Source organism: Synchiropus splendidus, chromosome 15 (genome assembly GCF_027744825.2).
Source record: "Synchiropus splendidus isolate RoL2022-P1 chromosome 15, RoL_Sspl_1.0, whole genome shotgun sequence".
NCBI lineage: Eukaryota > Metazoa > Chordata > Actinopteri > Syngnathiformes > Callionymidae > Synchiropus > Synchiropus splendidus.
Genome location: NC_071348.1, coordinates 12,142,241 through 12,169,977, shown reverse-complemented (window position 1 = coordinate 12,169,977; position 27,737 = coordinate 12,142,241). Strand labels below are relative to the sequence as shown.

The following is a 27,737-nucleotide window of genomic DNA, read 5'->3' as shown; positions in this document are numbered from 1 at the left end:
CCGGCTCCTGTTACAGAGTCCAGCTCAGTGACTCTCCGCTGCTCCACCTCGTCCTCGTGCCCCTCCCGTCCTCAAATTCAACCTCTCGACCAACGAGGAATCTCAGTGCAACCTCAGGGTGATGGACACAGCAGGACAGCAACTAGCAACTTCATAGCCAGCTGGCAGGACAATGGGAGGCAGTTCTCCTGTCAGACTCGAGGCAACACCGACCCAAACTTGATCCGCAGTGTCACTCTAACTGTCAAATGTAAGTCAAGGTCCCTTTCCGTGTCGATAACGATGCAAAACTTCATTCGTGAAAGTGTTTCTGTTCCTCAGACCAGCCCAAGAACACAAGAGTTCAAGTCCCCTCTGGTCTAAACGGGAGCGTCAGCGCTGGAAAAGAGCTCAGATTAACGTGTGTCACTGAGGCCTCTCCTGCAGCTCATAGCTTCTCCTGGCTCCATGGCTCCTCCAGACGAACTCCACTCTCCCACTACTGGCATATAGACAGTGGAAACACAAAGACCATTAAAAACGTTCAGAGATCTGATGAAGGTTGTTACAAGTGCTACGCATCCAACAGCATCGGCACAGATTATAGTGCACCACAGTGCTTCCAAGTACAGTGTGAGTGACTCACTCTCAGTGCTGCATTGACTTGCCTCAGAGTCTGGCTTCTTGGCCATGTTGTTTATAGTTACTGAACCGAGGAAAGTGCTTTATTTCCCCTGCTCCTGTCTGACCTCACTTCAGCAAGTCTCTCATTTATATATTTCCAGGTAATATGTTAAAATGTAGCATTTGTTCCATGTTTTCTTTCATATCTGTCGTCTTTTTTTTTTTGCTCTCAACAGTGCAGTGTTTTCACTTATTTTCCCTCCCTAATACGATCAAACAAATTTGTCCATTTTCACTGAATTTGTCTTCCTTCAATAAGTCATGCAATATTAATAGCATGACTTTTACTTGACTTTTATTCCCAGTTCCTTAAAACTATGTGTCACAGTGAGCTTCTTCTTCTCCAGCGATGACTTTTAACTTTTTCCTCATTTTTCAGACACATTAAAACACGCTGTAAACCAAAGAAAGAAAGAGGAAAAGAGGAAATTGTCCAAATTACTCTGCTTCCTCTCCACAGATGCTCCATCAAACCTCAAACTGTCCATGTCCACTCAGGTCACAGAAGGTCAGACCTTCACTATCAGATGCACTGTGAACAGTTTTCCACCCTCAACTCTCACCTTGATCAGAGAGATTCAGTCGAGTTCAGTGAATGTGTTCTCCAACTCCAACAAGAATGGGGTCCACAACAATGACCTCGTCTACACCACTAAAGCTGCTGTGCACCACGCAGGGAGCTACAAGTGCATCGCCTCAAACTCTGAAGGAAGCAGGACAAGTGAGCGGAGAGAATTGGTGGTTAAATGTGAGTAGTTTTGCTTTGAAACAAAACATTTTACTGATGTCCTCATTCCTTTCGAAGTAAAGCGTCAGTAGAAAATGGTGCTTTATTGCACTTATTTGACCATTTCTGTTTAACCCTTAAAATATGCTGCAGGTTATTTAATTGTCCAATAGTTCCTGCCCTCAGTGGCTTTTATTGTCTTTTTTAGTCAGGATCTAAGTTTAAATGTCAATAGAACATTTCTGCATAGAGTTCTGTCATGTTGAACCAGTTGAAATGCATTTTACTTCAGAATTCTGTGAAATCTGAGAGGGCAAAGGCCTGTGATTAAAACTCCAGCCAGACTCACAACACTTCTGACCAGAAATATCCAGGAGTTGAGTTCTCACCTAAACCTTGCTCAGGGGCCCCACAGACTGTCACATTGTTGGTGTCAAGAAAAGTCATCAGGATTATTCATTTCATTTTTCATTTTGTTTGATCTCAAAAACGATTGATTTTATTATTGTTTTTAAAATTCCACTCTTTGAAGCATATGTCATGAAAACTATGCAAACGTGTTAATTAAAGGGTTTATTCACATTAAACAAACCACAAAACAAATGTAATGTTAACAAAAAAGAATGGTAACAAGACAATAACATCAGAATAATCTCCACACTGAGATCGAGGGGCAGGAACTGTCTCCATGTCGTGTTGGGAAAGGTTAGCTTGGTGGCTAATGCTACGAAGAGACTCAATGAAAGTTGCCCAAACACCAACAAACAGTCTGATCGACTAGTGGAATAAAGGTGCTGAGTTTCAGTGTCAGACACTGTGAGAGCTCACGCCTGCGACACCGCGACACCTGGTCAGGGAGGAGAGGTGCATCCGAGTCGCCGACGAATCTGTGTTCAACTGAGAAACATGGAGACGACTGACCATCGAGATCAGTCAGAAATGTTCCACTATTATTACTCAGGATCGTATAATCACCCAGACTCATGTCTCTCTACTTTTGTCCCTTTTGTTCGAGATAAAGACCTCGTGACATTTTCTTTGCACAAACTATTTCTTGTATCTATCCAGTCATCTCATTTATGACGATGAGCCAATAAGAGAACAGACTCAGGTCACTTTTCTCCTCAGACGACAGCAAGGCCATAACAGGCCAACTCACTTGCACGCAACAATGCATGCAAGTGCAAAGCACGCAGGTTTTTATACCTGCACTGCCTGGAACTCCATTGGTGCTGGAACATCAGACCTGCTTCAGATTCAGGTTGAATGTGAGTCCACTGTGAAAACATGACAAAACATTCAAACAAGCTGAAAGTGTTTCTCTTCCTCAGACGGACCCAGGAACACAAGAGTTCAAGTCCCCTCTGGTCTAAATGGAAGAGTCAGCGCTGGAAAAGAGCTCAGATTAACGTGTGCCACTGAGGCCTCTCCTGCAGCTCCTTACTTCGCCTGGTTCCATGGCCCCTCCAGACACACTCCACTCTCCAAGTACCAGTCCAAATACTGGGGCAGCACCATGACCATTGAGACAGTGCAGAGATCTGATGAAGGTTGTTACGTGTGCAGTGCCACCAACAGCATCGGCACAGATTATAGTGCACCACAGTGCTTCCAAGTACAGTGTGAGTGACTCACTCTCAGTGCTGCATTGACTCACCTCTGCCTCAGTTCATATCAGACTTCCTTCCTCAGGGAACATTTTTCAGTGCACCATCTCCAGGTGCACAACATTAGATGATGTCATCACCAAAACATTGTGCTGGTAGATGGAACAATTGAAGTTTAACAAACTTTCATTGTTTTTCAGCTTTTCGTTTCACTGTAATGTCCATTTCCTCTGTGATTTGCCCTTCAGAGCACCATTTCTGGCCACCAACAGCAGTCCAAGGTTTCCAGAGTAAATGAGTTCCCTACTGCAGAACCACAAGTCTCTACCAGATTTCTGAGCTGCTCACACCAAGTTAGGCAGAGTCCAGTGACCTAGCAGTTTCCAGCCATTTCATGAGAACTCAGGGACACTGCAGTTTGGGATTTGTCAATGACACATTCAAAAAGCTGCAGTCAGAATCAATACAGGAGGAAATTGTCCAAACTACTCTGCTTCCTCTCCACAGATGCTCCAACCAACATCATATTGTCCATGTACACTCAGGTCACAGAAGGTCAGACCTTCATCATCAACTGCACTGTGGACAGTTTTCCACCCTCAACTCTCACCTTGATCAGAGAGATTCAGTCGAGTTCAGTGAATGTGTTCTCCAACTCCAACAAGAATGGGGTCCACAACAATGTCCTCGTCTACACCACTAAAGCTGCTGTGCACCACGCAGGGAGCTACAAGTGCATCGCCTCAAACTCTGAAGGAAGCAGGACAAGTGAGCGGAGAAAATTGGTGGTTAAATGTGAGTAGTTTTGCTTTGCAACAAAGCATTTTAATGACTTACTCATATGTTCATTTCACTTGGAATTTCACTTTAATAGACGTATAGATAAAATTTGACAGGAAAATACACTGTTTATTGATAAAGAGTCATGTCATAAATATTTAAAAAAGAACTATGCCACACTCCTCAGATGCTCCAAAAGAAACGAAGGTCCTGAAGGCTGAAGAGCTGCAGTTGCCAGACAAGAGGAGCTCAGTGATGCTGACATGCAGCTCCAGCAGCTACCCACCAATCCACCGATACTCCTGGTACAGGAAGTCGACGGATGACAGAGGAGATGACAAAGTGTCCGATCAGCAGAACCACAGTGTGACCTCTGACAAGCCTGGGATCTACTACTGCTCTGCCCTGAATCAGTTAGGTGAAAGAAGATCCGATCCAGTGGAGCTGTTTGTAGAAGGTGCGTGAAAAGAACATACAAAGAAACGTGAGTTTATCATTTTGAACTGATTATGTCTCAATACAGGAGCCTCTCTCAAAGTCCTGAAGTATGTCTTCATTTCTGCTTCACTTCTGCTCATTCCATTGGCGGCTGGTCTCATCTTCATCAAGTAAATATTAAAGGAGAAACATTTTTACATACCCTGTTTTAATGTGCTGTTTAAACAGTCATACTTTCCAACCACAGGTGCAAGAGGAGGATCAAACACAGAGCTGTAAGTTCAACTGCCTTTATGTCAGGTTAACTGCGCTAATCTTTGCCCACTGACTGATATGAAAACTGGCCTCATGAGAAGTTGTAGATCACTACAGGCCTACAGGATGCATGTAAGAAGAACGATGTTCTCTACAGGGACCATTTGAAAAAAAAAAAGCTGGAGAGACGGATATGAATTGTAAAAAAATGAACCAATTAATGGATATAATGAAAAGATAAACAAGTAGTATTACTGTCTAAAAACAGAGGGGAACGAGAGTCACATCCAGGAGACCTGGAAAGATATTCAACAGAGCAGAAACCAAAAAAGAGGAGATAAGGCTACTGTTTTTTATGATTAAGAAAATCAGGACATCAAGGAGGAAGTGTTTTCTCTGAACATTGGACCTGTGCTCGCTCAGCCAGTACAGGCACAGAAGAACCGGCGAGTGGAAAACAGGAGTGGGAGCAGTCGGCACCTCAGATCCATGTTCATGAGCGGCGCAGTCAGGAACATTATGGCTGTGGTATCATGCTTTTGAGAATGAGTGCAGTCAACATGAGCGTCGTAGAACCACCTGTAGGCTTCATGTGTGGAACTCAAAGTGAAAAACATGACGGCTTTTACTGTGGAGGAGAGACTTCAGAGATCACAAGTAACTACAATGAACAGAAACAGGAAATAGTTGTGTATATATAGATAACAGGGATGTCAAATCTGAGAGTTTACTTTACTCTTTTGTGCTCATGACTTTGCAGAACCCAAGTGCTGAAAGACCACTGGAGGTGCAAGCTGTGCCCCCAGAGGAAGCATCTGTGGTCTATACCAATGTGCATTATACCAAAAGGTCAGCATTACTGGACCTTTTCATCTCCAAATTTAGGATTCAATTTTGTTTTGTTTTCTAGCAGCAAGCCAGGACAAGATGTTGTGTACGCGGCTAATAAACCAAGCCGTGAAGAGGGAGAGGAGGAGGTAAACTATTCCCATGTGGAGTTCAAACACCACAGAGTGATGCGCAAGATCGGGAAATCAAGTCGCTGTGAGGATGAAAACACTGAATACTCCACGATTAAATTCTGAGAACAAAAACAAGGAATTGTTGGTTTAAATCCAATGTGAAGTGATGCACCGTTCGGCTGGTATATAACAGATGCTGCATACTTTTATATGCTATGAAAACTGTATTTTAATAACAAGCAAAACAGAATCAGATTGTACATAAACTTCATCTGTACGTCATGCCTGTTTTATGAAAGTGAATTAACCATGCTGCCACTGTTCTCTGGAAAATCCTCTCCTCTGATATAAATAAATCCCAGACAATGGTCGTTCTTTACATGTGTTTAATACCAGCAGAAAACACTGTGACGCTAGTTTTTAATCCCAGTTACCTCTGTTCACGTCCATAATCTCTCACAGTATTTCTTTAATATCTATCAACTTCTGTGAGGCGTGTGTTTTCACAGAGGCCTGGAGGGCCTGGAAAGGAGTCATGTCTTCCGACTTCATAATATCAGAACTTAAGACGCCTCTTTTTTGAGCCACAGACTCCCACTTGCACTGGTCACTGCAACATGGTACTGACTAGTGATGAGCCTCGGTTTCATGACACAGTGTCCTGATTTTCAGAGGCCACCAGATGGCGCTGTTTGCTGTAAAATGTTTGGACTTGAACGACGAATTTAATGAAACCTCACATCATTTCTACACCAAGAGCGACATCCAGTGGCCTCTGAAAATTAGGAACAACCCTGGAACAATGTTTCATGATACCTCATCTACCCTTCACTAGTACTGATAACCGCTAAAGGTTCCAAGTATGAGTAGGAAGGAGAGGCAGGTGAAGTGTAGATCGTTCGGCCGGAGGAATCTCACTCGTCTCTGCCATGAATATGCAGGTTGTCTTTCCCTTCCTTTATCTGTTGTGAGGCCCCTTGAGTTTGTCTCCTTTTTTGGGGTCGCTCTTGTTTGTCTTCATATCCATTTACTGGTGAATCTCTTAGCAAAACCTGCCACCCTCTGGTCCTCAGAAGCTCTGTCCTTGACTCCTTAACATCCTCGTCTCCTCTACATGGCCACTGCTCCTATCACGATTCTCTCCCTCTCTATCACCTCATCGACATTGTCCTGGAACTCCTTGAAGCTTGAAGGTCATGGTCCTGTTAGGCTCCCACTTCATTTCCTCTAGTAGTCTTCTGGATCTTGAATCCATCTCCATTGTTCTAAGCTTTAGTTCCTTTCGACTTGGTTTCCAGCTTTCTTCTCAACATCATACCAGATAACTCTCCTCTCTCCTCAGTCGTGGTGGTAGTGTCCCAGGCTGACATTTATTGATGTCTCAAGATGTTAGTTTTTTATAAGCACTAAACAAAATATCTTTATGATATGAAATATTATTATTATTAACAATAATAATAATAACAATAATAACAACAACAATAATAATAATAGTTATTATTATTATTATTATTATTATTATTATTATTATTATTATTATTATTATTATTATTATTATTATTATTATTATAAAATGATCTGACTTCTAGCTCCCTCCTCTTTACAATTTCAACATTCAGAACATCCTGTATTAAAGTGCAATTCAATCTTAGCTATCCAACCGAGTTATCATCAAACAAAATAAAGTTGTTTTGTTTTTAGTCGGGTATTAAATGCAAACAGTCAACGTTCATATGGAATATTGTGTTCTTCCTTTACTCCCTCTGGCTCCTAAGTGGCTCCCCCTCTTTTGTTCTGTCCGTTGCCAACAACCAAAGGAAATTTTACATTTACACAAAACATTTCAAGAGATAATAATTACTTATTATTATTTTTTTATATATATAAATGAATCTTCTCATGTAGTCTGCTTAAGCGAAATTGTCACAGTTTCATTAGAATTCCTTAAAATGTAACCACTTTATTCCAATCTCAATATTTACGGAAGAGGATTAGGGCCAGTAAAGAAAAAAAAAATTTTTTTCTCAGAATTCTGACTTTAATCTCAGAATTCTGACTTTAAAGTCAGAATTCTCACTTTTTTCTCAGAATTCTGACTTTAAAGTGAGAATTCTGACTTTAATCTCAGAATTCTCACTTTTTTCTCAGAATTCTGACTTTAAAGTGAGAATTCTGACTTTAATCTCAGAATTCTCACTTTTTTCTCAGAATTCTCACTTTTTTCTCAGAATTCTGACTTTAAAGTCAGAATTCTCACTTTTTTCTCAGAATTCTGACTTTAAAGTGAGAATTCTGACTTTAATCTCAGAATTCTGACTTTAAAGTGAGAATTCTGACTTTAATCTCAGAATTCTCACTTTGTGACGTTGAGCAATGAATTGTGGGGCGGGAAACGTCAGATCGCTGTGTAGCTGTGAAGAGACAACATGTCATCGACCAGTGACTTTTTGCGCAGTCGAGGAGTTTCAGAGGACATCATCTCACTTATGGAGGAGCAGAGGGTGAGTAACATATTGCCTTCATTTGGTGACTGTTGAGTACTTAAAGGAAATGCTCCATGTAGCTTGTAGCTTCGCTGCTAATTCACATCACATTGATGGGATCTACCCGCGTGAATATGCAGATTAGGAGTCGTTGGTTCCTTCAGACAAAAGTATTCAAGAGACAGTCCAGATACGTCATGGTGACGTCATATAGCATTTGTAGAACTCGGCGACACTTTGCATCCAGCCCCTTTGCTTGCTTGACGGAGCCAGCGATCCGGTAATTAAGGAAGAGGCAGACACCGCTCCTCATACACAACATTGCTTTCATTAAATCAGTCAAATATACGATTGTAAAATAACAGAAACTGTGCGATCACTGAACAAACAGACAACATTTGAACAAACCAGCACGTCTTGACGCTATTAACCATCGTGCCATTAACATACATGCATATGAGCCAGTAATCTCCTGTCTTTGGTGACTTATTTTGCAGACATTCACATGTTCAGCGCACAAAAGAGACGTATCTAATGTTCTAGAGTCACCGCCGCCAAGGTGTCAGTGACGATGTGAGTGTGTTTGTAATATATTGGGAACTTGAATGAAGGCAACTGTTCGTTTGGTGCGTGCATTTTATTTTACGCCCGTCACACTCACTCGCCGATGCTTCGTCAAGCCTGTTGGCCAACAAAAACCTTCCCTTAACCATCGCTAATATCAGTGCACTCCGCTCCACTAACACCTACTAGGGCAACAACACAGTCTATAACACGGTTGTTAATTATATTTCTTGTTCTTATATTGCTCGCATGCTTCACGCTGCTGCTGTCGTTTGTTGTCGAATGTGTTGAATCTAATTTTAGACTCACTAAGCTTATTTAAATCTAAGTAGTTTTGAAATAATATTTTTAGGCATATATGTACAAATCACAATCATTAATATATTTCAACGTGTAACAGTTGCAGCATTTTTGTCAGTTTGTATTTTATTTACAATTTTATAATGCTTACAATACTTTGTGATTCTGTTATATTTTAATTGATTGTCTTTTTTTGCTGTTTTTCTTGTGCAGATTGATAGTGACGTCATCTCACTGATGGATGATGAAAGTCTTGCCAATTACATCCCCTGTTATGGAGACCGAATTGCTCTCTTCAATTTTTGCAAGACAAAACAGCCCCCATTAAAAAGAAAAAACGGACTTTTGGAAAAACTCCGTGAAAAAATGAAACTCAGAAATGAAAGTGCGAAAGGGGACACTGCCTCAAAAACGAAAATACAACAGATTAAGAGGCAGAAAACCACAAGAAATGTTGCGATTGGATGGATACACAATGATGGAAAAATAGCAAAACAGGTGAGGGAGAAGCAGGGAGGAGGTACCAGAAAGGTTAAAATGTCCACAGAAGCTGGGTTAAAGGACATTCTTGAGGAGGGAAAAAAACTGTTTTTCCCTGGTGGAATTTCTCCTAAAGGATCTGAATTGGACTTCGAGTTTGAGGTGTGGGATTTCAAACAGAATTGCCTCACTGATGACACCTGCCAGTCCATTGGCAATATGTACGAGGCAGCAAAACTGACGTTGTTGCGTTTTTACATTGCAACAAGGCGAAAAGATGAGCAAGATGATGCCAGCACAACAACAGGGGAAGTCTTGGCTTTGTCACACAATGGCAATGAAAACAACTCTGCAGAAATTGAGGAGGTCACAGTTGAATCAAGTGAAGTCTACGTATCTTTGGACATTTCTGTTGATTCAGAAATTACTTTTGGTCCCACATATGATGCAGAGGAAGATACAGAGGTCACATTGATTTACGATGGTCCAGCTATGCCTCTCAGTCCACCTGATCCACCAGATGCGATGACAATAACTGTTCACTACTCTGACACATTGAATGATATGATTACAGCTTTCTCTGATGACGCCATCTTGAACAAATCACTGAATGTGAAACGCATATTACCAGATAATAGAGAAGAAGCAGGTGTTGGATCTGGAGTGCTGAGGGATGTTCTTAGCTGCTTCTGGCAAGAATTCTATGAACGATGCACCCTTGGTACAATAGTTAAAGTGCCATTCATCCGCCATGATTTTCCTGAGGAAAAGTGGAAAGCAGTTGGGAGAATCCTTGTTAAAGGTTACCAAGATTGTTGCTATTTCCCAAACAAACTTGCATTTCCCTTCCTCGAACAAGTGCTTTTCAACTGTGTTTACAGTGATCCAAAAGCCCATTTCCTGCAGTTTGTGAGCAGCCAGGAACGAGATGTGTTGATGGAAGCAATGAAGGACTTTTCTGAAGTGGACCTAGATGATCTTGTTGAAGTACTTGACAGCTATGGATGTAGAAGGAGAATCACAGCTGAAACCTTTCCCACAATACTGCTGGAAATAGCACACAAAGAGCTGGTCCAAAAGCCCATGTTTGTTATAGACTGCTGGAGGGAGGTTACTCTTCAGCATATCTCCATCAGTCCTGAAGCACTGAACAAATTGTGCTCTGACTTGCAACCAACTTCAAAAAAAGTCTGCCAACTGCTGAGATTTGCGACTGATTTAACCCCAAAGCAGAAAGAAGTGGCAAGTCATCTGAAAAAGTTCATCAGAGAGTTGGATGAAGTCAAACTTCAGAAGTTTCTCCGGTTTTGCACTGGCTCTGATCTTGTTGTTACAGACACCATTCTGGTGGAATTCCAGGAAATGACAGAGTTCACGAGAAGACCCGTGGGGCACACCTGTGGGAAAGTTCTGCATATTGCTGAAAGCTATGAAAATTTCCCAGATTTCCGATCAGAATTCAATGCAGTTCTCGAAAGCAATATTTGGATGATGGACATTGTTTAATTGTTTTGCACCCTTAACTAGAGGAATATAACGATCTAAAAAGTTCATGGGCTTCATTTAAAAGAAAGCCTAAGATGTTATACTTACTATTGGGAAGTTGTTTCAGCAGCTGCATTGTTTTATATGGATATATACCATGCTGCTACTATGAAGAGTAATATTTTATTGCATTCAATAAACTCACTCTTCTACAACTTTGTATTTCTGTCTTCACCTGAGTGTTTATTAAGTGTGTAAATATGAAGGGTCTCATAATGTTGTTCATATGTTTTGTAAAATGTTTTTTGCAATACATAGTACTTCAAAAATATTTATGGAACCAATCGAAACTAAAAAAACGACATTGTAGACAGCGAATTAATACACAGGAAAATATTTTCTGTCACTCATTTTGGTAGGTGAAGTTTTACATAGATTCATCACAACTCAGGTGAAATGTTTAATGCCCTTTTATTTATTTGTGACTTACAGAAAATACATTTAAAATGTCGTGTGAAAAATCACAATACGTAAACTCAAAGGACAAAAAATGTGTAGAATCCATTCTCTTAATGACACAGTTAGATGCCGAAGTTTTAATAAATATTACATCAATAGACTTGTCATACAATCTTCAATATTTCTCCCCTCAATGTAATGTACAAATCACTTGCAACTAATGGATCTGATGGAGCATGCCATTCATTTTCCTCCATGAGCAGACAACACAGCTCAAAAACAGTTTCATCACAAGGAAACGGGGCTTTTGGCATGCACTCTTCCATACATACAATGACCTCTTCCATTTCAGCAGATTTCAGTCGATCCTCAGCACTGTGAATGGCAGGGAATGAATACATGACGACTGGCCGACCTGAAGCTGCATCACCGGTCAACCTTGATCTTATTTTGTGGGAGTTCCATGTGTTCACAACTTCATCCAGCTCATCCTGCCCAAAAAGCGGAATAGTTAAGTATTGATATTATTGACATTTTGCCCAGCAACTTTATTAACATTCAATTTGCTTGTTTGAGTCATCCCATCTACAGTATGCACTATGCAAAATGACAAAAGTATCTGTAGTACGTCTGACTGTCTTACTTCAAGTATTTCGGAATTAAATTTTTACCATTGATTAATTTCAATGCAGAAAAAATAATATGCACAGACAAAGTCTTTTACCTGCATCAGATTGAGAAAGCAGAACTGGATGAGGCTTTTATCCAGAAAGTTTCCTGTGAAGTGACCATCATCCTGAAGAGTTTGAAATAAATTCATCCAGAATTGTGCACTCTGTTTACGGAGGGTGGTCCACCATCCTTCAATGCGCTGATTGGCGGTACTTCTTCCATAAAGGAAACTTTTGTCCCCTGCAAAGCTATCTGAGTGGTTTCTTCGCAAAAACATTTGCATCTGTTCAACATGGCCATTTTCTGTGCCCCTGTCAGCACGGATCCTTTCTGGGCATCCACCAATGCGTGAAACTGTTTTAATAAAGTAACTTGCAACCACCTTCGGATCATTGTTTGTGGTGTAGGCCTCTGCCCATAATACGTATCGGCTAAACCCGTCAATGCAGCCATGGATGCCAATCCCATAGGGTTTCAATTTATCATAGCCATCCATGTGCCAAACAGCATTTGGTCCTCTGCAGCTGTATTGCCGTCTTCGTAGGCGTCGTGCTCTTCTTAATTCCACACCAACGGGGTCAATCATTTTTATAATTTGCCGTATTGTGTCTTGTGACACAACAAATCCTTTCTGAATTGCTCGTAGATGAAGCCATCGATAACCTTGCATCTGCCCACTCGTCATGATCTCTTGCTGGATAAAAGCCAACACTTCTCCCAGGTCTGACTGGTTCTTTCTTCGATACAAACCAAGTCTTCGGCATATTCTCTTCAGAGTCCGAATACTCATGACAGTCTGAGCATGATGTGCCACTACTGCCAGTATTTCTTTATTGCTGAGTGAAAGTCTAAAGCACAGCTTGATGAAGTCATCCAAATCTGGCTTTTCAGCCGCCACTGTGTGAGTTGTAGCCTCCATCAGTCACTTTATCTGCACAAGAAAAGATAAAAACCAATCATATTTTAGAATTACTGAAATAATGTAGCGTCTGACAAGACAGTATGCATATTATATATTTTGTAAATAATAATGTTCGCATTTATGGTGTTGTGTCAGTTTCAACAGTTCACTCCACTCATCAACCTTCCCAGTTAGTAGTAAAGTACAGACGTGTGTGTGCATATGTGTGTCTATGTGTATATGACATCACCGTGACATATATGGATTGCCACGTCAGTCTCTTTTTTATGAATTAGCAGCGAAGCTACAAGCTACATGGAGCATTTCCTTTAAGTACTCAACAGTCACCAAATGAAGGCAATATGTTACTCACCCTCTGCTCCTCCATAAGTGAGATGATGTCCTCTGAAACTCCTCGACTGCGCAAAAAGTCACTGGTCGATGACATGTTGTCTCTTCACAGCTACACAGCGATCTGACGTTTCCCGTCCCACAATTCATTGCTCAACGTCACAAAGTGAGAATTCTGAGATTAAAGTCAGAATTCTCACTTTAAAGTCAGAATTCTGAGAAAAAAGTGAGAATTCTCACTTTAAAGTCAGAATTCTGAGAAAAAAGTGAGAATTCTGAGATTAAAGTCAGAATTCTCACTTTATTCTGAGAAAAAAGTGAGAATTCTGAGATTAAAGTCAGAATTCTCACTTTATTCTGAGAAAAAAGTGAGAATTCTGAGAAAAAAGTGAGAATTCTCACTTTAAAGTCAGAATTCTGAGAAAAAAGTGAGAATTCTGAGATTAAAGTCAGAATTCTCACTTTAAAGTCAGAATTCTGAGAAAAAAGTGAGAATTCTGACTTTAAAGTCAGAATTCTGAGAAATTTTTTTTTTTTTCTTTACTGGCCCTAATCCTCTTCCGTACAATATTAACACAGTTTCAGCTCATTTTAAATGTATTTGTATGTATCTATATCCAATATTCTTAAATTGCAAGGCTTAACTTTGATGGATAAATATCAATTTCAAAATGTCACCTGTTGTTCTAAGGCCTTGCCACAAGATGGCGACCAATAGCAGAAGCAAGAAATCAAATAAAGTAGTGAAAAAAAAAAAAAAAAAGCTCTGAAATGTCAAGTCGAAGTTAAAGTAGTCAGAAGAAAGCGGCCACTGCAGTTTCTATCGTAATAGGAGAAGCAAGTCTGTCAAGTGCTGGAATCATAGCACTGGAATACAGTAGCAGAGAAAGGAAGACGTGACTCGGCGCAGCTATTATATTTTCAAACTCTGATGGAGATGGATTCCATCTGCAGTGTTGAGAATAACGATATAAGCTTAAGCTTGTGAAGCATGAAGATTGCAGATTTGCATAAAGAGGTGTCGGCCCAGAACACAAATGAAAGAGGAACCTAAATATTGTGAAGTTCATATAGATACTCATCTTGAATTACACCTCTGGAGTGACTTGGACTTTTTTTTTTTAAATAAATTCACAAAATGGAAAGGGAAAAACTGGGCTTGCTGTTGCTTCTGACTACAATACGGGGTAAGAGTTTTATTTCACTCACCTGTTTTGGATCTTCTCTGACCATTACATGTGTCATCCAGCAGCAGGTTCTGGTTCATTTACATTCACTAGCTCACAGCTGACAGCCACAGAGGGATCCTGTGTTCCAATACAGGGGAGCTTCACAAGATATCTCAGAGAAAATGCCTACTGGGCTTGGTTGAAGGATCCAGTGTGGGTCGAGGGAGATAAGGACTTCTCAGGAACTGTTGTTTACAGTACAGACCCCGAAATACGCCCCATCAGTCCACAGTATAGCAACAGAGTAACTTACCGAAGAGCAGAGAAACAGCTCACCATTTCGATCTGCAACCTGAACAAAAATGACAGTGGAGAATATACATTTAGATATTTCCCATCAAGAGGGGAGAAATGGAGCTCAGAGCCTGTTCTTCTGTCAGTCCAAGGTAAGTTCAATTCAACCTGTTACTTAAAATATAATAATAATGATAAAAAAAAAAGTCCTCAATGTACACATATAATTAAGAGAATGTGATTCATATAGTCAGAAATGTTTCATTTTTACGGAATAAAAGTTTCATTTTGCAGCAAACCCATGCCTCATCAGGTTTGAGGAACCGGCTCCTGTTACAGAGTTCAGCTCAGTGACTCTCCGCTGCTCCACCTTGTCCTCGTGCCCCTCCCGTCCTCAAATTCAACCTCTCGACCAACGAGGAATCTCAGTGCAACCTCAGGGTGATGAACACAGCAGGACAGCAACTAGCAACTTCACAGCCAGCTGGCAGGACAATGGGAGGCAGTTCTCCTGTCAGACTCGAGGCAACACCGACCCAAACTTGATCCGCAGTGTCACTCTAACTGTCGAATGTAAGTCAAGGTCCCTTTCAGTGTCAACAAAAATGCAAAACATAATGATTATATTTTCTGTTCAGATGGACCCAGGAACGTGGAGGTGAGGGTCACTAATCCTAACAGAAGGGAAGGTGTTGCTGCGGAGGACACAGTGACCCTGACATGTTTAGCGAGTGGGAATCCTGCACCCACCTACCACTGGTTGCAACCAGATCAGGCACAGAGCGAAGGACTAGATCTCATCATCCCATCCATCACAGTCTCACAGAGTGGACGATACAGATGTGAAGCCAGAAATAAGCACGGACATAAAGATTCGGGTCTTGATTTGGATGTTCAGTGTGAGACAATCCTTTCTATTTGTTGCTTTATCCTCATTAAAGTTTGTTTCAAATGCAATGACCTCCACAGAGTTCAGTCAGAAGCAGGACGTCAATCATGGATTTCAGTGGCGGCTTAGTTGGCATCTGCTTTCTATCTCATTTTCACCAGGAGTTTTCTGTCAGACATATCAGTTTAAAACAGCACTGTACAACAATGCAGTGATGCAAAAGGCCTGGTATTAAACCCAGACTTGACACAATCCAGGTCCATTTCCGATTCCAATTCCAAGATCCTTTGTGATGATTTTTCATTACTTTAGCTCCCTTTTTCTCAGTGATTTTTCTTCAAATAAAAAATTTTATGGGCAGCCAATAAGAGAGCAGCATTTGCCAGACATTTTAACTCCTCCATAAACCTTTTGTTTCCTCCCTGCTCTTCTCAGATCTTAAGAAGGCTGATTCATTTATTCTCTTGACTTAAACTAACTCTCATATTTAACTTTCAACTTTATTCCCAGTCTCACCAGAAGTTGAGATCACAGCATCTGCCACATCGATCCGGCAAGGACAGAAGATGGATTTAAGATGTACAGTGAAGAGAAGCAACCCAGAAGCCACAAGCTTTCAGTGGCAGAAGGATCAGCGAGATGTGTCTTCAGCTCAGACTTACACAGTAACATCCATCCAGCCTGAGCACGCAGGTTTTTATACCTGCACTGCCTGGAACTCCATTGGTGCTGGAACATCAGACTCGCTTCAGATTCAGGTTGAATGTGAGTCCACTGTGAAAACATGACAAAACATTCAAACAAGCTGAAAGTGTTTCTGTTCCTCAGACCAACCCAAGAACACAAGAGTTCAAGTCCCCTCTGGTCTAAACGGGAGAGTCAGCGCTGGAAAAGAGCTCAGATTAACGTGTGTCACTGAGGCCTATCCTGCAGCTCATAGCTTCTCCTGGCTCCATAGGCCCTCCAGCCACACTCCACTCTCCCAGTACCAGTCCAAATGCTGGGGCAGCACCATGACCATTGAGGAAGTGCAGAGATCTGATGAAGGTTGTTACGTGTGCAGCGCCACCAACAGCATCGGCAGAGATTATAGTGCACCACAGTGCTTCCAAGTACAGTGTGAGTGACTCACTCTCAGTGCTGCATTGACTCACCTCAGAGTCTAGCTTCTTGGCCATGTTGTTTATAGTTACTGAACCGAGGAAAGTGCTTTACTTCCCCTGCTCCTGTCTGACCTCACTTCAGCAAGTCTCTCATTTATATATTTCCAGGTAATATGTTAAAATGTAGCATTTGTTCCATGTTTTTTTCATATCTGTCGTCTTTTTTTTTTTGCTCTCAACAGTGCAGTGTTTTCACTTATTTTCCCTCCCTAATACGATCAAACAAATTTGTCCATTTTCATTGAATTTGTCTTCCTTCAATAAGTCATGCAATATTGATAGCATGACTTTTACTTGACTTTTTTCCCAGTTCCTTAAAACTATGTGTCACAGTGAGCTTCTTCTTGTCCAGCTATTACTTTAACTTTTTCCTCATTTTTCAGACACATTAAAACACGCTGTAAACCAAAGAAAGAAAGAGGAAAAGAGGAAATTGTCCAAACTACTCTGCTTCCTCTCCACAGATGCTCCATCAAACCTCAAACTGTCCATGTACACTGAGGTCACAGAAGGTCAGACCTTCACTATCAGATGCACTGTGGACAGTTTTCCACCCTCAACTCTCACCTTGATCAGAGAGATTCAGTCAAGTTCAGTGAATGTGTTCTCCAACTCCAACAAGAATGGGGTCCACAACAATGACCTCGTCTACACCACTACAGCTGCTGTGCACCACGCAGGGAGCTACAAGTGCATCGCCTCAAACTCTGAAGGAAGCAGGACAAGTGAGCCGAGACAATTAGTGGTTCAATGTGAGTAGTTTTGCTTTGCAACAAAGCATTTTAATGACTTACTCATATGTTTGTTTCAGGAACATGTGACTGCACAGTAATTTCTGCCCTTGTGTTTTGCTGCAGACAGCCCCAAGAATGTGGCAGTTATCGTTGATCCTCGTGAGACTGTGAAGGAAAACACATCAGTGACTTTCCGATGCAGCGCTCAGTCTCACCCTCCAGTGACCTCGGTGACCTGGACAAAGATGGCCGACGGACAAGAGGAAGTGTTGATGCGAGGTCAGAGTTTCACTCTGAAGTCAGTTGCTCCCAGTGACAGTGGACGGTACCGCTGCAACGTGAGGAATGAGGTTGGATCTGGAGAATCACCGCCCGTCCATGTTATGATCCAGTGTGAGTAGTAGCCTGCTGTTCAAGGACGTACACTGAAAACATGGTATGGAAATTACACAATGTTCTCCTGAGTGATTGGAATTTCACTTTAATAGACGTATAAATAAAATTTGACAGATAAATACACTGTTTATTGATAAAGAGTCATGTCATAAATATTTAAAAAAGAACTATGCCACACTCCTCAGATGCTCCAAAAGAAACGAAGGTCCTGAAGGCTGAAGAGCTGCAGTTGCCAGACAAGAGGAGCTCAGTGATGCTGACATGCAGCTCCAGCAGCTACCCACCAATCCACCGATACTCCTGGTACAGGAAGTCGACGGATGACAGAGGAGATGACAAAGTGTCGGATCAGCAGAACCACAGTGTGACCTCTGACAAGCCTGGGATCTACTACTGCTCTGCCCTGAATCAGCTAGGTGAAAGAAGATCCGATCCAGTGGAGCTGTTTGTAGAAGGTGAAGTGAAGACATAAACAAATGTGAGTTTATCATATTGAACCGGATTCTGTCTCACTACAGGAACCTCTCTCAAAGTCCTGAAGTATGTCTCCATTTCTGCTTCACTTCTGCTCATTCCATTCGCAGCTTGTCTCATCTTGAAGTAAGTATTAAAAAAGGAATCATATTGACAAACCGTGTATTCATTTGCTGTTTAAACAATCATACTTTTCAACCATAGGCACAAGAGGAAGGACAAAGAAGGAGCTGTAAGTCTGTGGTTTCACACAGTCATTGCAGTATAATAAACACTCAACAGGACATAACTGTTGGCAAAGGAAGTTACTAGTCATATTAGTTGTTTCATTCTGTACAATAACTTAAGTGTACATCAAACAGTTACCAATTCCGAGGATATACATCACTTATTATGACTTCCGTTCACAGGAAAGACCACAGCAAGTGCGATCTGTGCCCCTAGAGGAGGCGTCGGTGCACTACGCCACCGTGCACTTCACCAAAAGGTAAGCATTCCTGGACGTTTTCATCTCTGAATAAAGAATTAAATAGTTGTGTTTTCTAACAGACAGGCAGCACAAGATGTTGTGTATGCGGTCGTGTCCAAACCACGTCGCCCGAATGAGCCAAACCACAACACAGACAGTGAAGAGGAAGAGGAAGAGGTGAACTATTCCCGTGTGGAGTTCATACACAAAGGTCCAAACCGCAGAATCTGTGAATCAAGTCGCTGTGAGGAGGAAATTACTGACTACTCTATGGTTAAAATCTGAGAAGAAAAAGGAGAGTTGTTGGTCTCAATTCATCAGTCTTTGGAAGTTATTAACTTCCATTTAACTTTCACTTACGTGCACTGCATTTTACAGATGATAAATAATAAACCTGAATGCACACAATTTTAAATGAATAAATAAAATCTTCATCCACATACATTTATGACATCATACAGCAACTGTCTTTTTTTGTCCAAAACTGTAACAGATATTAATAAGAAATGAATTTCAGCTTTGTTTAAAGATGACTCTTCTTCTCTTTGTTGCTGAATTGAACTGCACACTTCAAATATTGGCTGTGTTACAATGTAAAATCTTTGCTTCTGACTGAAATAAAGCCTTTCATTGCGCTTCACGTTGTATGGAGATAGTTTAAAACCAGCAGAAACAGGAGGCGATAATAGTTTTAAAGAACTGAGGCTAAAAGCGCTGCCGCTTCCTACAGGCTACTTTCCATTTTTCCTCACTGTCTTCGGTGTTCACATCTGTAATCTCTGGTGAACGACATTATTTATTGAAGGACTTCCTCTTTTTACTTTTAGAATGAGCTATGTGTAGGGTTCAATTCCCCTGAGCCCGGGAGGGACTGGCATTACACTGAAAATTGATATACTTTTTCATACATGAATGAGAATGGAAACTTTTTGAAGCAGGTGTTTGCATGCTACTGGACAATTTTTACTTTCACAGTGTTCGTAATTTATTATTTTCCAGTTTTTATTTTTTGTGTATTATATTTTATTTGGTATTTTATTTGGACTTTAACAAGTTAATCGTGATTAATTAATTAACAGTAATAACCTGTTTAAAATATTTTCATCGCATTTAAGCGTTTTAATTTCATTTCATTTAATTGAACAGTTTGCTCTCCTGACAACAGGGAACCTTTGTCAGTGCAGCAGTTCCTGGTCCACTGATCACACTGATGCACAAGACACGTGGCAGCTAGGATGATAACAACAACAACAAACATGGAGGAATCCCTGAACAAAAGCAAACAAAGGCATCTGTTTGCTTTGGTTCAGGGATGTTTTTCGCTACGCAATGGCCAGGGTTTCCACTACTCTGAATGGACTTGAAATTCTTATAACATTTAAATTCTTTTACAAATATTTTCAAGATATGAAAAGCGCTTTAGTTTCAATAAGCTGATATAAAAACTTGAATATAGCCACCATCGTGATTTATTGTTCTATTGTGAAACTGATGCAAAATAACCAATATTTTGTTGTTTAAATGTATTATGGGTCCATCATTTGATTCAGTAACCTTCCAATAGGTTTAGATTAGATATGCTTTACTTGTCCACAGTCCATAAACATGGGGGGAGGATTAATATATGACTTTAAAGAGTCCTGAAGCCTCGCAGCAAGAAGGTCTCCAGTTCGACCCTGGATTCGGGAAGATTTTGGTCCTACTGTTCCTTGTTTTGGCATTCCTCTTGTTTTGGCATACTCTAGCTTCTTCCAACAGTCCTCATGATGACTGTAGCACATAGATATAATAGAGATATTGCCTCCAACAATTGAACTGGAAAGTGATATCACATCCAGTTGTGGCATCATACTTCCAGTTTGGCCCCTGATCCAGGCCACGTTTTAGATTCTGCCCTTCTGATGGCGCCTGCCTCGGCATGCAGCAGAGGAGTAGATGAAGCACACTTCGATTATTCTCTTCCTGAAGTCAGATCCATCCAATGATCCTCCCTTGTTCACGCGGCAGATTATGTGGAAGTCTTCTCCAAAGAAATCCCGCTCAGACTCAGCTGTCGACTTCGTCGCTGAACGCCGTCTCTGTCACTGTGGCTTCATCTTGATCCCTTTCCCTGGAATACAGCCGGATCTCTGCGTACTCCGCCGTCTTCGAGGACAGACCTCGGATCTGACCTTCGCCCTGCTGTCCGTCGGAGTGCGCCCGCAGTTTGGTGAAGTCCACTCTGGCGTAGTGAAGCTGCTCCTCGGCCGACCGCTCTTCCTTCTCTATCATGTCCTTGTTGGCGTAGATTGTGCTGATTTCTGAGTTGCTCTGCAAAACACCAAGAACCGAACCTTCTCATGTGGACTGGATTGATGTTCTTTGATTCATTCAGACGCAAAACGGTCACCATTCAGACAGATCATTCAGTCATAACTTACTTCGCTTGTGCCGAGATAGTCTGAGGTGTTTACCAGTGAAGTGTCTGACGGAGGGTAGCCTTTCCTGCCACTGAACAGATAAGAAAGTCAGATCACCCAGGAGCAACCACCAAAATACCACTCTCACAAAGCACAACAGAAAAAATGGACACCCGCCACTTACACTGTGATCCCATGATGCACTGCAACCATCACAGCTGGGGGGTTTAGACTCACCTAAAGAGGAAGTACAGCAGTGGGATGCACAGCAGAACGACTGACAGCGCTCCGACTAAGAGTCCAACCAGGAGAGGCACAGGACTGAGCCCTGAAAGAAGTCGCCCCCAAACATATGTGAGTCTGGACGGAACATTTCTTGGTTCAGGATTAGGATTAAGGGAGTGAGTGCACCTTGCTGAGGGTCACTGGAGGAGATGTTGAAGACCAAAGTATCGCTGCCCAGCAGGTTCGTGCTGACACACACAACATAGGGCTTCTCTTGGTTCAGGAGAGAAAGCATGACAAGGCTCCTCCGGGCGAAACTCCCGAGGATCATTTTGTCATCTGATGTGTCAAAGGTTTGATTGTCCAAGCTGACAGAGGGCAACTCCCATCTTATTTCGGGAGGTGGATTTCCATGGCTGTCGCAGTTGCACCGCCAGTGGCTCTGAATCTTTACGCAGCGGGAGGAAGGCAGGATTTTAGCAGCAACTGAGGAGGAAGTGGCAGCGGTCAGAGGAGAGCACCACTCGAATAAAAAAAAAAAGAGATTCTTCTCTTTTTAATTATTTAAATATTATTGTAAAAAAAAAGAAATATATATATATATGTCACTCTCTGTCATATATATATATATTATCCTCTATTACATCTTTTATTATGTCATTTTCATCATTTTTTTTTCTTTTTTACACAATTTTTTACCAATTTTTTCAAGTCATACATAATAACATTCAAAATTATTCTAAGAATTTTCATTCACTGTAAAATCATCTTTTCTCTCCCATTGCATCCTTATTAAGTATTAGAGTAAAAGTAAGTAAATGAAAATGCAATAATAAGTATACGACTATATCAATTCATTAGTCACAAAAGAAATATGAAAACATAGAAATAAAAACAATTAATGACACAAAATCTAATTATAATAGAGGATATTCAATTTTAGCTCAAAAATTGCAATACAGAGAAATAAAAATTTGGAACAAGAAATCATTAAAGGTTGAAATTGTTCAAGAAAATCCACAATGAAAAAAGTTAATATGTTTAAATAAAAAAAAGCAGTGACACAAATTGAAATCATTAGAGGAAAGAAGAAAAAAACGTAGACGAAATCTTCATAGTAACCAGTTAAGATGGCTGTAAATTCAAAAGCTATGAAATACAGCGCAACATTTGGAACATACGTTGTCAAGCGAACCCACACACAACTAGCCTAGTTGCTCACATCAGCCTTGACTGAGTTTGAGACCTTTAATGTACACACATTGGCACCGAAGAACGTTTCCTCACAGTGGTGAGTCATGACAGATGGGGTCGTTCAAAGGACAACTTACACGTGACCTCTATGTGGATGACCTCTGAGCTTTCCGTCCCGTGGATGTTTTCCGCCTCACAAAAATACAGCTCCTGAGAGAGCTTGGTGGCGTTGAAGGTCAACGCCTCTCCAGAACCCAAAGCCTGTTTCCCAGAGCCCACCACTCGGTACCAGGTGACGTTGACTTGTGCTGGATTGGCTCGGCTGGTGCAGGTCAGAGTCACGGAGCTGCCATCTGACACGGGAGCAGGAGGGTCGACGGAAACAGAGGTGTTTTTGGGAGCGTCTGAAACAGTCAATGTTGATGCTTAGAAGATCTCAAAACTATTGTTATTGACAAAGCTTACTGACACGAGGCTTGCAAGAGAGAAACGACACAGTGTGTGGGTGTCACGCAACATGACAGTAAATCCCTGTTGAGCATCCAGACACTTGGCTGCCGATCCTGGAGGAGTTTCCCGGCTGGAGGTTACATGCAGCAGCGCCACATTCAGAGAAACACTGGATGCTTTTATATCCGCCATCAAAGTGATCATTGTGACATCGACTTACACTGCACGTCCAGAAGAAGGGCCGGGGAAGTTCCCCGCCCAATGTCATTCATGGCTTCACACTTGTAGTGGCCACCGTGTCTGAGCTCGACCGTGTCCACGGAAAAGGTCACGTTGTGCTCGGTCATCTCCACATCATCCTGGTACCAAGTGTAGCTGCTCACTGGAGGGTTCGCTCGACTGCTGCAGGTCAGAACCACTGACTGTCCTTCTACAATCGGACCGGAGACATTCACTGTCACGGCGAGATCCTTCGGTGGAACTGGAGAACAAAGAGAAGCTCTGAGCACAAGCATGAGTCCAAATATTACATTTTGTTAAGACTAAAATTACGATAAAATATTATCACTTTTAATATTGTTATTGTTTTATTCTTTCAAACATCCTCTTCATATTGTCTCACAACAGACCGGACTCCTTGACTTACAACGAACGTCAATGGCAGCCGCAGAAGAGCTGAGTCCGTAGTAGTTTTTCACCTCGCAGTGGAAACGGTTGTTCTGCTCCGTTGCCGTAACTGAAAGCCGCCGCCAGCGTCCGAGTGGAACCAGACTATGGTCGACCTCTTGGTACCAGATGTAATCAGGAGATGGATTCGCAGTGGTGTCGCAGGTCAGCGTCACCCGGCTGCCCTCCGTCACCGGACCGCTGTAGGTGATGTTCGGTTGTCGTGGAGAGACTGGCAACAGAGGAGCAAACAGGAAGTGTTCTCATGGGTAACAATATCACCATGGACAACTAATATTGTCCTCAGTATCTTGCGTGATTCTTGAGACCTGAGATTTGTTTTGGTTTTCTCTGTCCTAAATTCGTGACTTTTGTGGCGAAACAAAAATGACGAAAAAAAATTAAAGACACGAAAATATATATAACAGTACATTTCACATGCTTTCCTTTATATTTTTTTCGTATATTTTTTCGTATATTTTTTTCGACTCGTTCCTTTTCTCCTGCACGACTTATGTCCACCCGTACTTACGACCACGGGCAGCAGATGCTTTTTTATTCAGTGTCTGGCACCGCAGCTCATAGTAGCCCGGCATCGTGTACGACAGTTACAGCACAGTATCCCAGCATCTCACTCTCACACAGCCATCTACCACTACAGTAGCACCTATAACCCTCGCGTCGGCCATTTTGAATGACATTTGACTTATGCCCAATCCGACTTACGACCGGCATCGGTTCCGACCAACCAGTCATAAGTCGGATACGTTACTTGTAGTAGCCAAATACAGCAAGTATAAAATGGGAAAATAATCATAAGTGACTAGATGCCTGAAATACATTTTATTTTAACATGTATTTCTACTATGTGCAAAAGTGGTAAGAGTTAGACTATAATAAAACGGACCAATGTCTCAATCCAGGTTTACTTACTTCCGCAGTAGTGGAACCGTGATGAAATTCTAAACCCTATAACATGAAAGAGTACGACTGAAAACAAACATTCACTTTGATTTACAGCCAGAAAAACCTCAGCTTTCAACTTCCTCCAACAGATATTGAGTTTGCATTATGTGCTCCCTTCATTATTTGACTCGTACGTTTATCTATCCTCCATCTTCTTCCTCATCATGCTGTGGAGTTCATCCATCATTGTTTTCTTATTTTTCTTCTCCTATAGGAGGATTGAAAACAATCCAGAGCGACAGCACAAACACAGAAATAACTTACAAAATACAGTGATGAGAGCGTTGCTCTGAGAGTAGAAGTCGCTGTTGCCTTGTCGGACGTACTGCGCGAGGCAGGCGACTCTGAGCCCATTATGGATGTAGGAGGCCTTAAAGGTCATGAGGGAGGTCATGCTGACTTGTTGTGTTTCTCCCAAAACTGGTGACCAGGTGAGAACTGGTGGGCTGATGGGACAAGGGGCAGGGGCAGAGCAGCTGAGCTGGAGCTCTGCCCCCTCCACGACCACCAGGGTGGGCTGGGTAATGGAGGGGCTCGGCAGGGATTCTAGGAAATGGGCAGAAGACAAAGCATAGAAAGAGTTCCACCAATAAGATCTGCAGCCGAGTACTGGACGTTGATGGACAGCAGTTACCTTGAACGTTGATAGCGACTCTCTTTGCAAAGTTGTACGCCAAACCGTCACACTCAATCCTCATTCTGTATCTGTCACTGTGAGTCCATTGAAGGTTGTTGAAGATGGTGGTGCAGTTTTTCTCCACTAAGTTTCCCTCCAGGTGCCCATCCAGGAGGTTGCTGTTTTCACTGGAATCAAACACAGTAGTCTTGCCTACTTTCCAAATGGCCTTGCAGGAAGTGTCTAGATCATCTTCATAGCGCCGGGCGACTGTGAAAGTACAGGAGACGACCACACACGACCCACTCAGAGCATCAAGAGTCTCCTCCAGGGAGATGGAGAAGGTTTGGCATCTGCTCCCTGGAGGGGAAAAAGGCCAGGATTATTTAGAGCTCGGATTCAATTCTATTTATCCTCACATCATTATGTTAATATTTGGGGTGGGATTCAATTTTAAAAAATAATCTAGTTAATTCGAGAATTTTGATTCATTTACAAAAGTTTCATGGTATAAGAAAATTTGCCACGAGAAGCCACATTTTTCAATTTGAATGAATGTGGTATATTACTGAATCAAATGATGGTCCCATACATATATTTAAACAACAAAATATTGTTTATTTTCATCACAATAGAACAATAAATCACGATGGTGGCTATATTCAAGTTTTTATATCACCTTATTTAAACTAAAGCTCTTTTAAAGTCTTGAAAATATTTGTATAAGAATTGAAATTTTATAAGAATTTCAAGTCCATTCAGATGAGTGAAAAACCTCCCTGAACAAAAGCAAACAGATGCTTTTGTTTGCTTTTGTTCAGGGATTCCTCCATGTTTGTTGTTGTTGTTATCATCCTTGCTGCGTCTTGTGCATCAATGTGATCAGTGGACCAGGAACTCCTGCATTTACAGAGGTTCCCTGTTGTCTGAAGAGCAAACTGTTCAATTAAATTAAATTAAAATATTTTAACGCATTTTTGTTATAATTAATTAATCGTAATTAATTAAAGTTCCACCACCATTAATAGTACATTAATATGAATCTATGTAACCAGATTTTCAAGTCCTGGTTAACAAAACAAAATTAGTAAGAAAAGAATACTCTCACTTTATTCGTTTCATTTTTAACAATAACACAGTTACCACAGCACTATTTCATTACTTATAATATTGATTAATAATTACCTTGGATCAGACAGTACATGAGAATAATCCTCAAAACACCAGTCATCTTCTTGTTTAGTTAAAAAGCCTACAAAAAATATATATACATTATTATTGAGGAGAAACATTGAAAAATACTGCACTGACATCTGTCTTTAATATGGCAACATAGACGTCAAGTGTTAACGCCTCACACTACAATAACATCTTTACCTTAATATTCAGCATTTGGCACCAAAACAAAAATAACTCCTTGCTTTTGATTTGATCAAAAAATCCACAGAAGAACTAATAATAAACAAAGAACTGAGTCTGCAGTGCAGCTGTGAATTCACACTACTCCGCTCTCGTGAAGTTCATGGGGGGAGTGGCGGTCAGTGCGCAAGAGCCTCGCTTCTGCTGTCTTTTTTCCTTTTTGCGACAGAGGGGAAGTCGCTGTTGAAATGAAGTAACTTGAAAATGAATGATGGACGCTTACCATTTAGATGCATCGTTTATGGACGCAAGAAAAAGAGAATTCGATAGGTTCTATATCAGTTTGTCATCTTGTTTCCTATGTTTTCTTTCCCATTTGTGAGTGAAATACATTAAATATATATATATATATACTTCCTTACTTATAAACGTTTCTTCATTTCAATTTTATATAACGTTTATAAGTAAGGAAAATCTATTTTTGAGTTAGTTAGGAGACCAAAAATTTCTCCGCTTCTGATTTATTGAGTCTATTTTTTGCACCTCAATAAAAACGAAGGTATCAAAGCGGGGAGGGGGGAAACATATTCATATAACACCATCCATTATTTCCCACTTTGCTGTGTCGTTCCACACATGTGGGAAGAGTTGAATGCGAGAATATTGAGCAAAGAGGAAATGTTGCAACTCCGGATTTCTCGCACACTCAGACGTGACTTGTAGAAAAGCAAGCGATGGAAAGTTGCACAAAAAAGCGATATATTATTGTAAATGAAAATGCTGAAGTCAGTGCGGTGCAGCAATACCTGTTGTCACGAGAAGGAAAAGGTGCGTCACGAGGGTGACGTTGCGTCGTTGCACATCGACGTTGCGATGCTGAAGTACATTTTGTCCCAACACAAGAAACGTTGATCAATATTTTCACAACCTCTTCAGACAGCGCTTAATGTTGACGTGGCCTGATTGCAGATAGAATCGTGGCACTACATTCAACGAAAACACATTCAATACACGTATTTATTTCAAAAATTTGGGTTAAAATATTTCCTTTTCACTGGAATTTTAATGGAGGTTCCATGTTTGATATCATACAAGTACTAATAAGGTCAGTTTCAAACTTTTTAAAGTAGTTTCTAACTTCAGTTGG

At 41.2% G+C, this 27,737-nt stretch overlaps 5 protein-coding genes across 7 annotated transcripts; 3 read left to right on the top strand and 2 right to left on the bottom strand.

Annotated features, from left to right (window-relative positions):
- Positions 1-1,149: 1,149 nt before the first annotated feature.
- LOC128746682 (sialoadhesin-like) lies at positions 1,150-5,726 on the top strand. Its single transcript, XM_053843895.1, has 8 exons — positions 1,150-1,384; positions 2,722-3,012; positions 3,505-3,792; positions 3,965-4,234; positions 4,301-4,385; positions 4,463-4,490; positions 5,231-5,319; positions 5,381-5,726. The coding sequence occupies exons 1-8, from the start codon at positions 1,150-1,152 to the stop codon at positions 5,553-5,555; spliced, it is 1,461 nt and encodes a 486-aa protein (XP_053699870.1). The 3' UTR covers positions 5,556-5,726.
- A 2,070-nt stretch (positions 5,727-7,796) lies between these two features.
- LOC128746623 (uncharacterized) lies at positions 7,797-10,921 on the top strand. Of its 2 annotated transcripts, none has more exons than XM_053843807.1 (2): positions 7,797-7,933; positions 8,993-10,918. In XM_053843807.1, the coding sequence occupies exons 1-2, from the start codon at positions 7,859-7,861 to the stop codon at positions 10,763-10,765; spliced, it is 1,848 nt and encodes a 615-aa protein (XP_053699782.1). In that variant the 5' UTR covers positions 7,797-7,858; the 3' UTR covers positions 10,766-10,918. The 2 variants fall into 2 exon arrangements, with proteins under 2 accessions (XP_053699782.1, XP_053699783.1); XM_053843808.1 differs by lacking the exon at positions 7,797-7,933 and adding an exon at positions 8,214-8,488 and having other exon boundaries at positions 8,993-10,921.
- LOC128746624 (uncharacterized) lies at positions 10,763-13,332 on the bottom strand. The gene is made up of 3 exons (XM_053843809.1): positions 13,150-13,332; positions 11,928-12,806; positions 10,763-11,694 (listed from the first exon to the last, which is right to left on the bottom strand). The coding sequence occupies exons 2-3, from the start codon at positions 12,792-12,794 to the stop codon at positions 11,368-11,370; spliced, it is 1,194 nt and encodes a 397-aa protein (XP_053699784.1). The 5' UTR covers positions 12,795-12,806; positions 13,150-13,332; the 3' UTR covers positions 10,763-11,367.
- Positions 13,333-14,000: 668 nt separating this feature from the next.
- LOC128746621 (B-cell receptor CD22-like) lies at positions 14,001-19,322 on the top strand. 2 transcript variants are annotated; one of them, XM_053843802.1, is made up of 13 exons: positions 14,001-14,314; positions 14,380-14,742; positions 14,885-15,163; positions 15,229-15,489; positions 15,990-16,244; positions 16,308-16,598; positions 17,107-17,394; positions 17,500-17,769; positions 17,958-18,227; positions 18,291-18,372; positions 18,451-18,478; positions 18,657-18,733; positions 18,796-19,322. In XM_053843802.1, the coding sequence occupies exons 1-13, from the start codon at positions 14,266-14,268 to the stop codon at positions 18,998-19,000; spliced, it is 2,718 nt and encodes a 905-aa protein (XP_053699777.1). In that variant the 5' UTR covers positions 14,001-14,265; the 3' UTR covers positions 19,001-19,322. The 2 variants fall into 2 exon arrangements, with proteins under 2 accessions (XP_053699777.1, XP_053699778.1); XM_053843803.1 differs by lacking the exon at positions 15,229-15,489.
- LOC128746622 (hemicentin-2-like) lies at positions 17,853-26,778 on the bottom strand. Its single transcript, XM_053843806.1, has 11 exons — positions 26,609-26,778; positions 26,417-26,483; positions 25,250-25,591; positions 24,880-25,161; positions 23,630-23,881; positions 23,204-23,464; positions 22,671-22,937; positions 21,526-21,825; positions 21,352-21,442; positions 21,136-21,205; positions 17,853-21,025 (listed from the first exon to the last, which is right to left on the bottom strand). The coding sequence occupies exons 2-11, from the start codon at positions 26,460-26,462 to the stop codon at positions 20,762-20,764; spliced, it is 2,175 nt and encodes a 724-aa protein (XP_053699781.1). The 5' UTR covers positions 26,463-26,483; positions 26,609-26,778; the 3' UTR covers positions 17,853-20,761.
- Positions 26,779-27,737: the final 959 nt, after the last annotated feature.

Coding starts and splice junctions, on each gene's coding strand:
- LOC128746682 (XM_053843895.1), top strand. CDS start 1,150: ATGTCCACTCAGGTCACAGAAGGTCAGACCTTCACTATCAGATGCACT. Junction 3,013..3,504: donor ACAGTGCTTCCAAGTACAGT/GTGAGTGACTCA, acceptor TCCTCTCCACAG/ATGCTCCAACCAACATCATA. Junction 5,320..5,380: donor AATGTGCATTATACCAAAAG/GTCAGCATTACT, acceptor TTTGTTTTCTAG/CAGCAAGCCAGGACAAGATG.
- LOC128746623 (XM_053843807.1), top strand. CDS start 7,859: ATGTCATCGACCAGTGACTTTTTGCGCAGTCGAGGAGTTTCAGAGGAC. Junction 7,934..8,992: donor CACTTATGGAGGAGCAGAGG/GTGAGTAACATA, acceptor TTTCTTGTGCAG/ATTGATAGTGACGTCATCTC.
- LOC128746624 (XM_053843809.1), bottom strand. CDS start 12,794: ATGGAGGCTACAACTCACACAGTGGCGGCTGAAAAGCCAGATTTGGAT. Junction 11,695..11,927: donor GCTTTCTCAATCTGATGCAG/GTAAAAGACTTT, acceptor CTTTTTGGGCAG/GATGAGCTGGATGAAGTTGT.
- LOC128746621 (XM_053843802.1), top strand. CDS start 14,266: ATGGAAAGGGAAAAACTGGGCTTGCTGTTGCTTCTGACTACAATACGG. Junction 17,395..17,499: donor GAGACAATTAGTGGTTCAAT/GTGAGTAGTTTT, acceptor GTTTTGCTGCAG/ACAGCCCCAAGAATGTGGCA. Junction 18,734..18,795: donor ACCGTGCACTTCACCAAAAG/GTAAGCATTCCT, acceptor GTTTTCTAACAG/ACAGGCAGCACAAGATGTTG.
- LOC128746622 (XM_053843806.1), bottom strand. CDS start 26,462: ATGACTGGTGTTTTGAGGATTATTCTCATGTACTGTCTGATCCAAG. Junction 23,465..23,629: donor GGCTGCCATTGACGTTCGTT/GTAAGTCAAGGA, acceptor TTTGTTCTCCAG/TTCCACCGAAGGATCTCGCC. Junction 21,026..21,135: donor ACTATCTCGGCACAAGCGAA/GTAAGTTATGAC, acceptor GGTGTTTTGCAG/AGCAACTCAGAAATCAGCAC.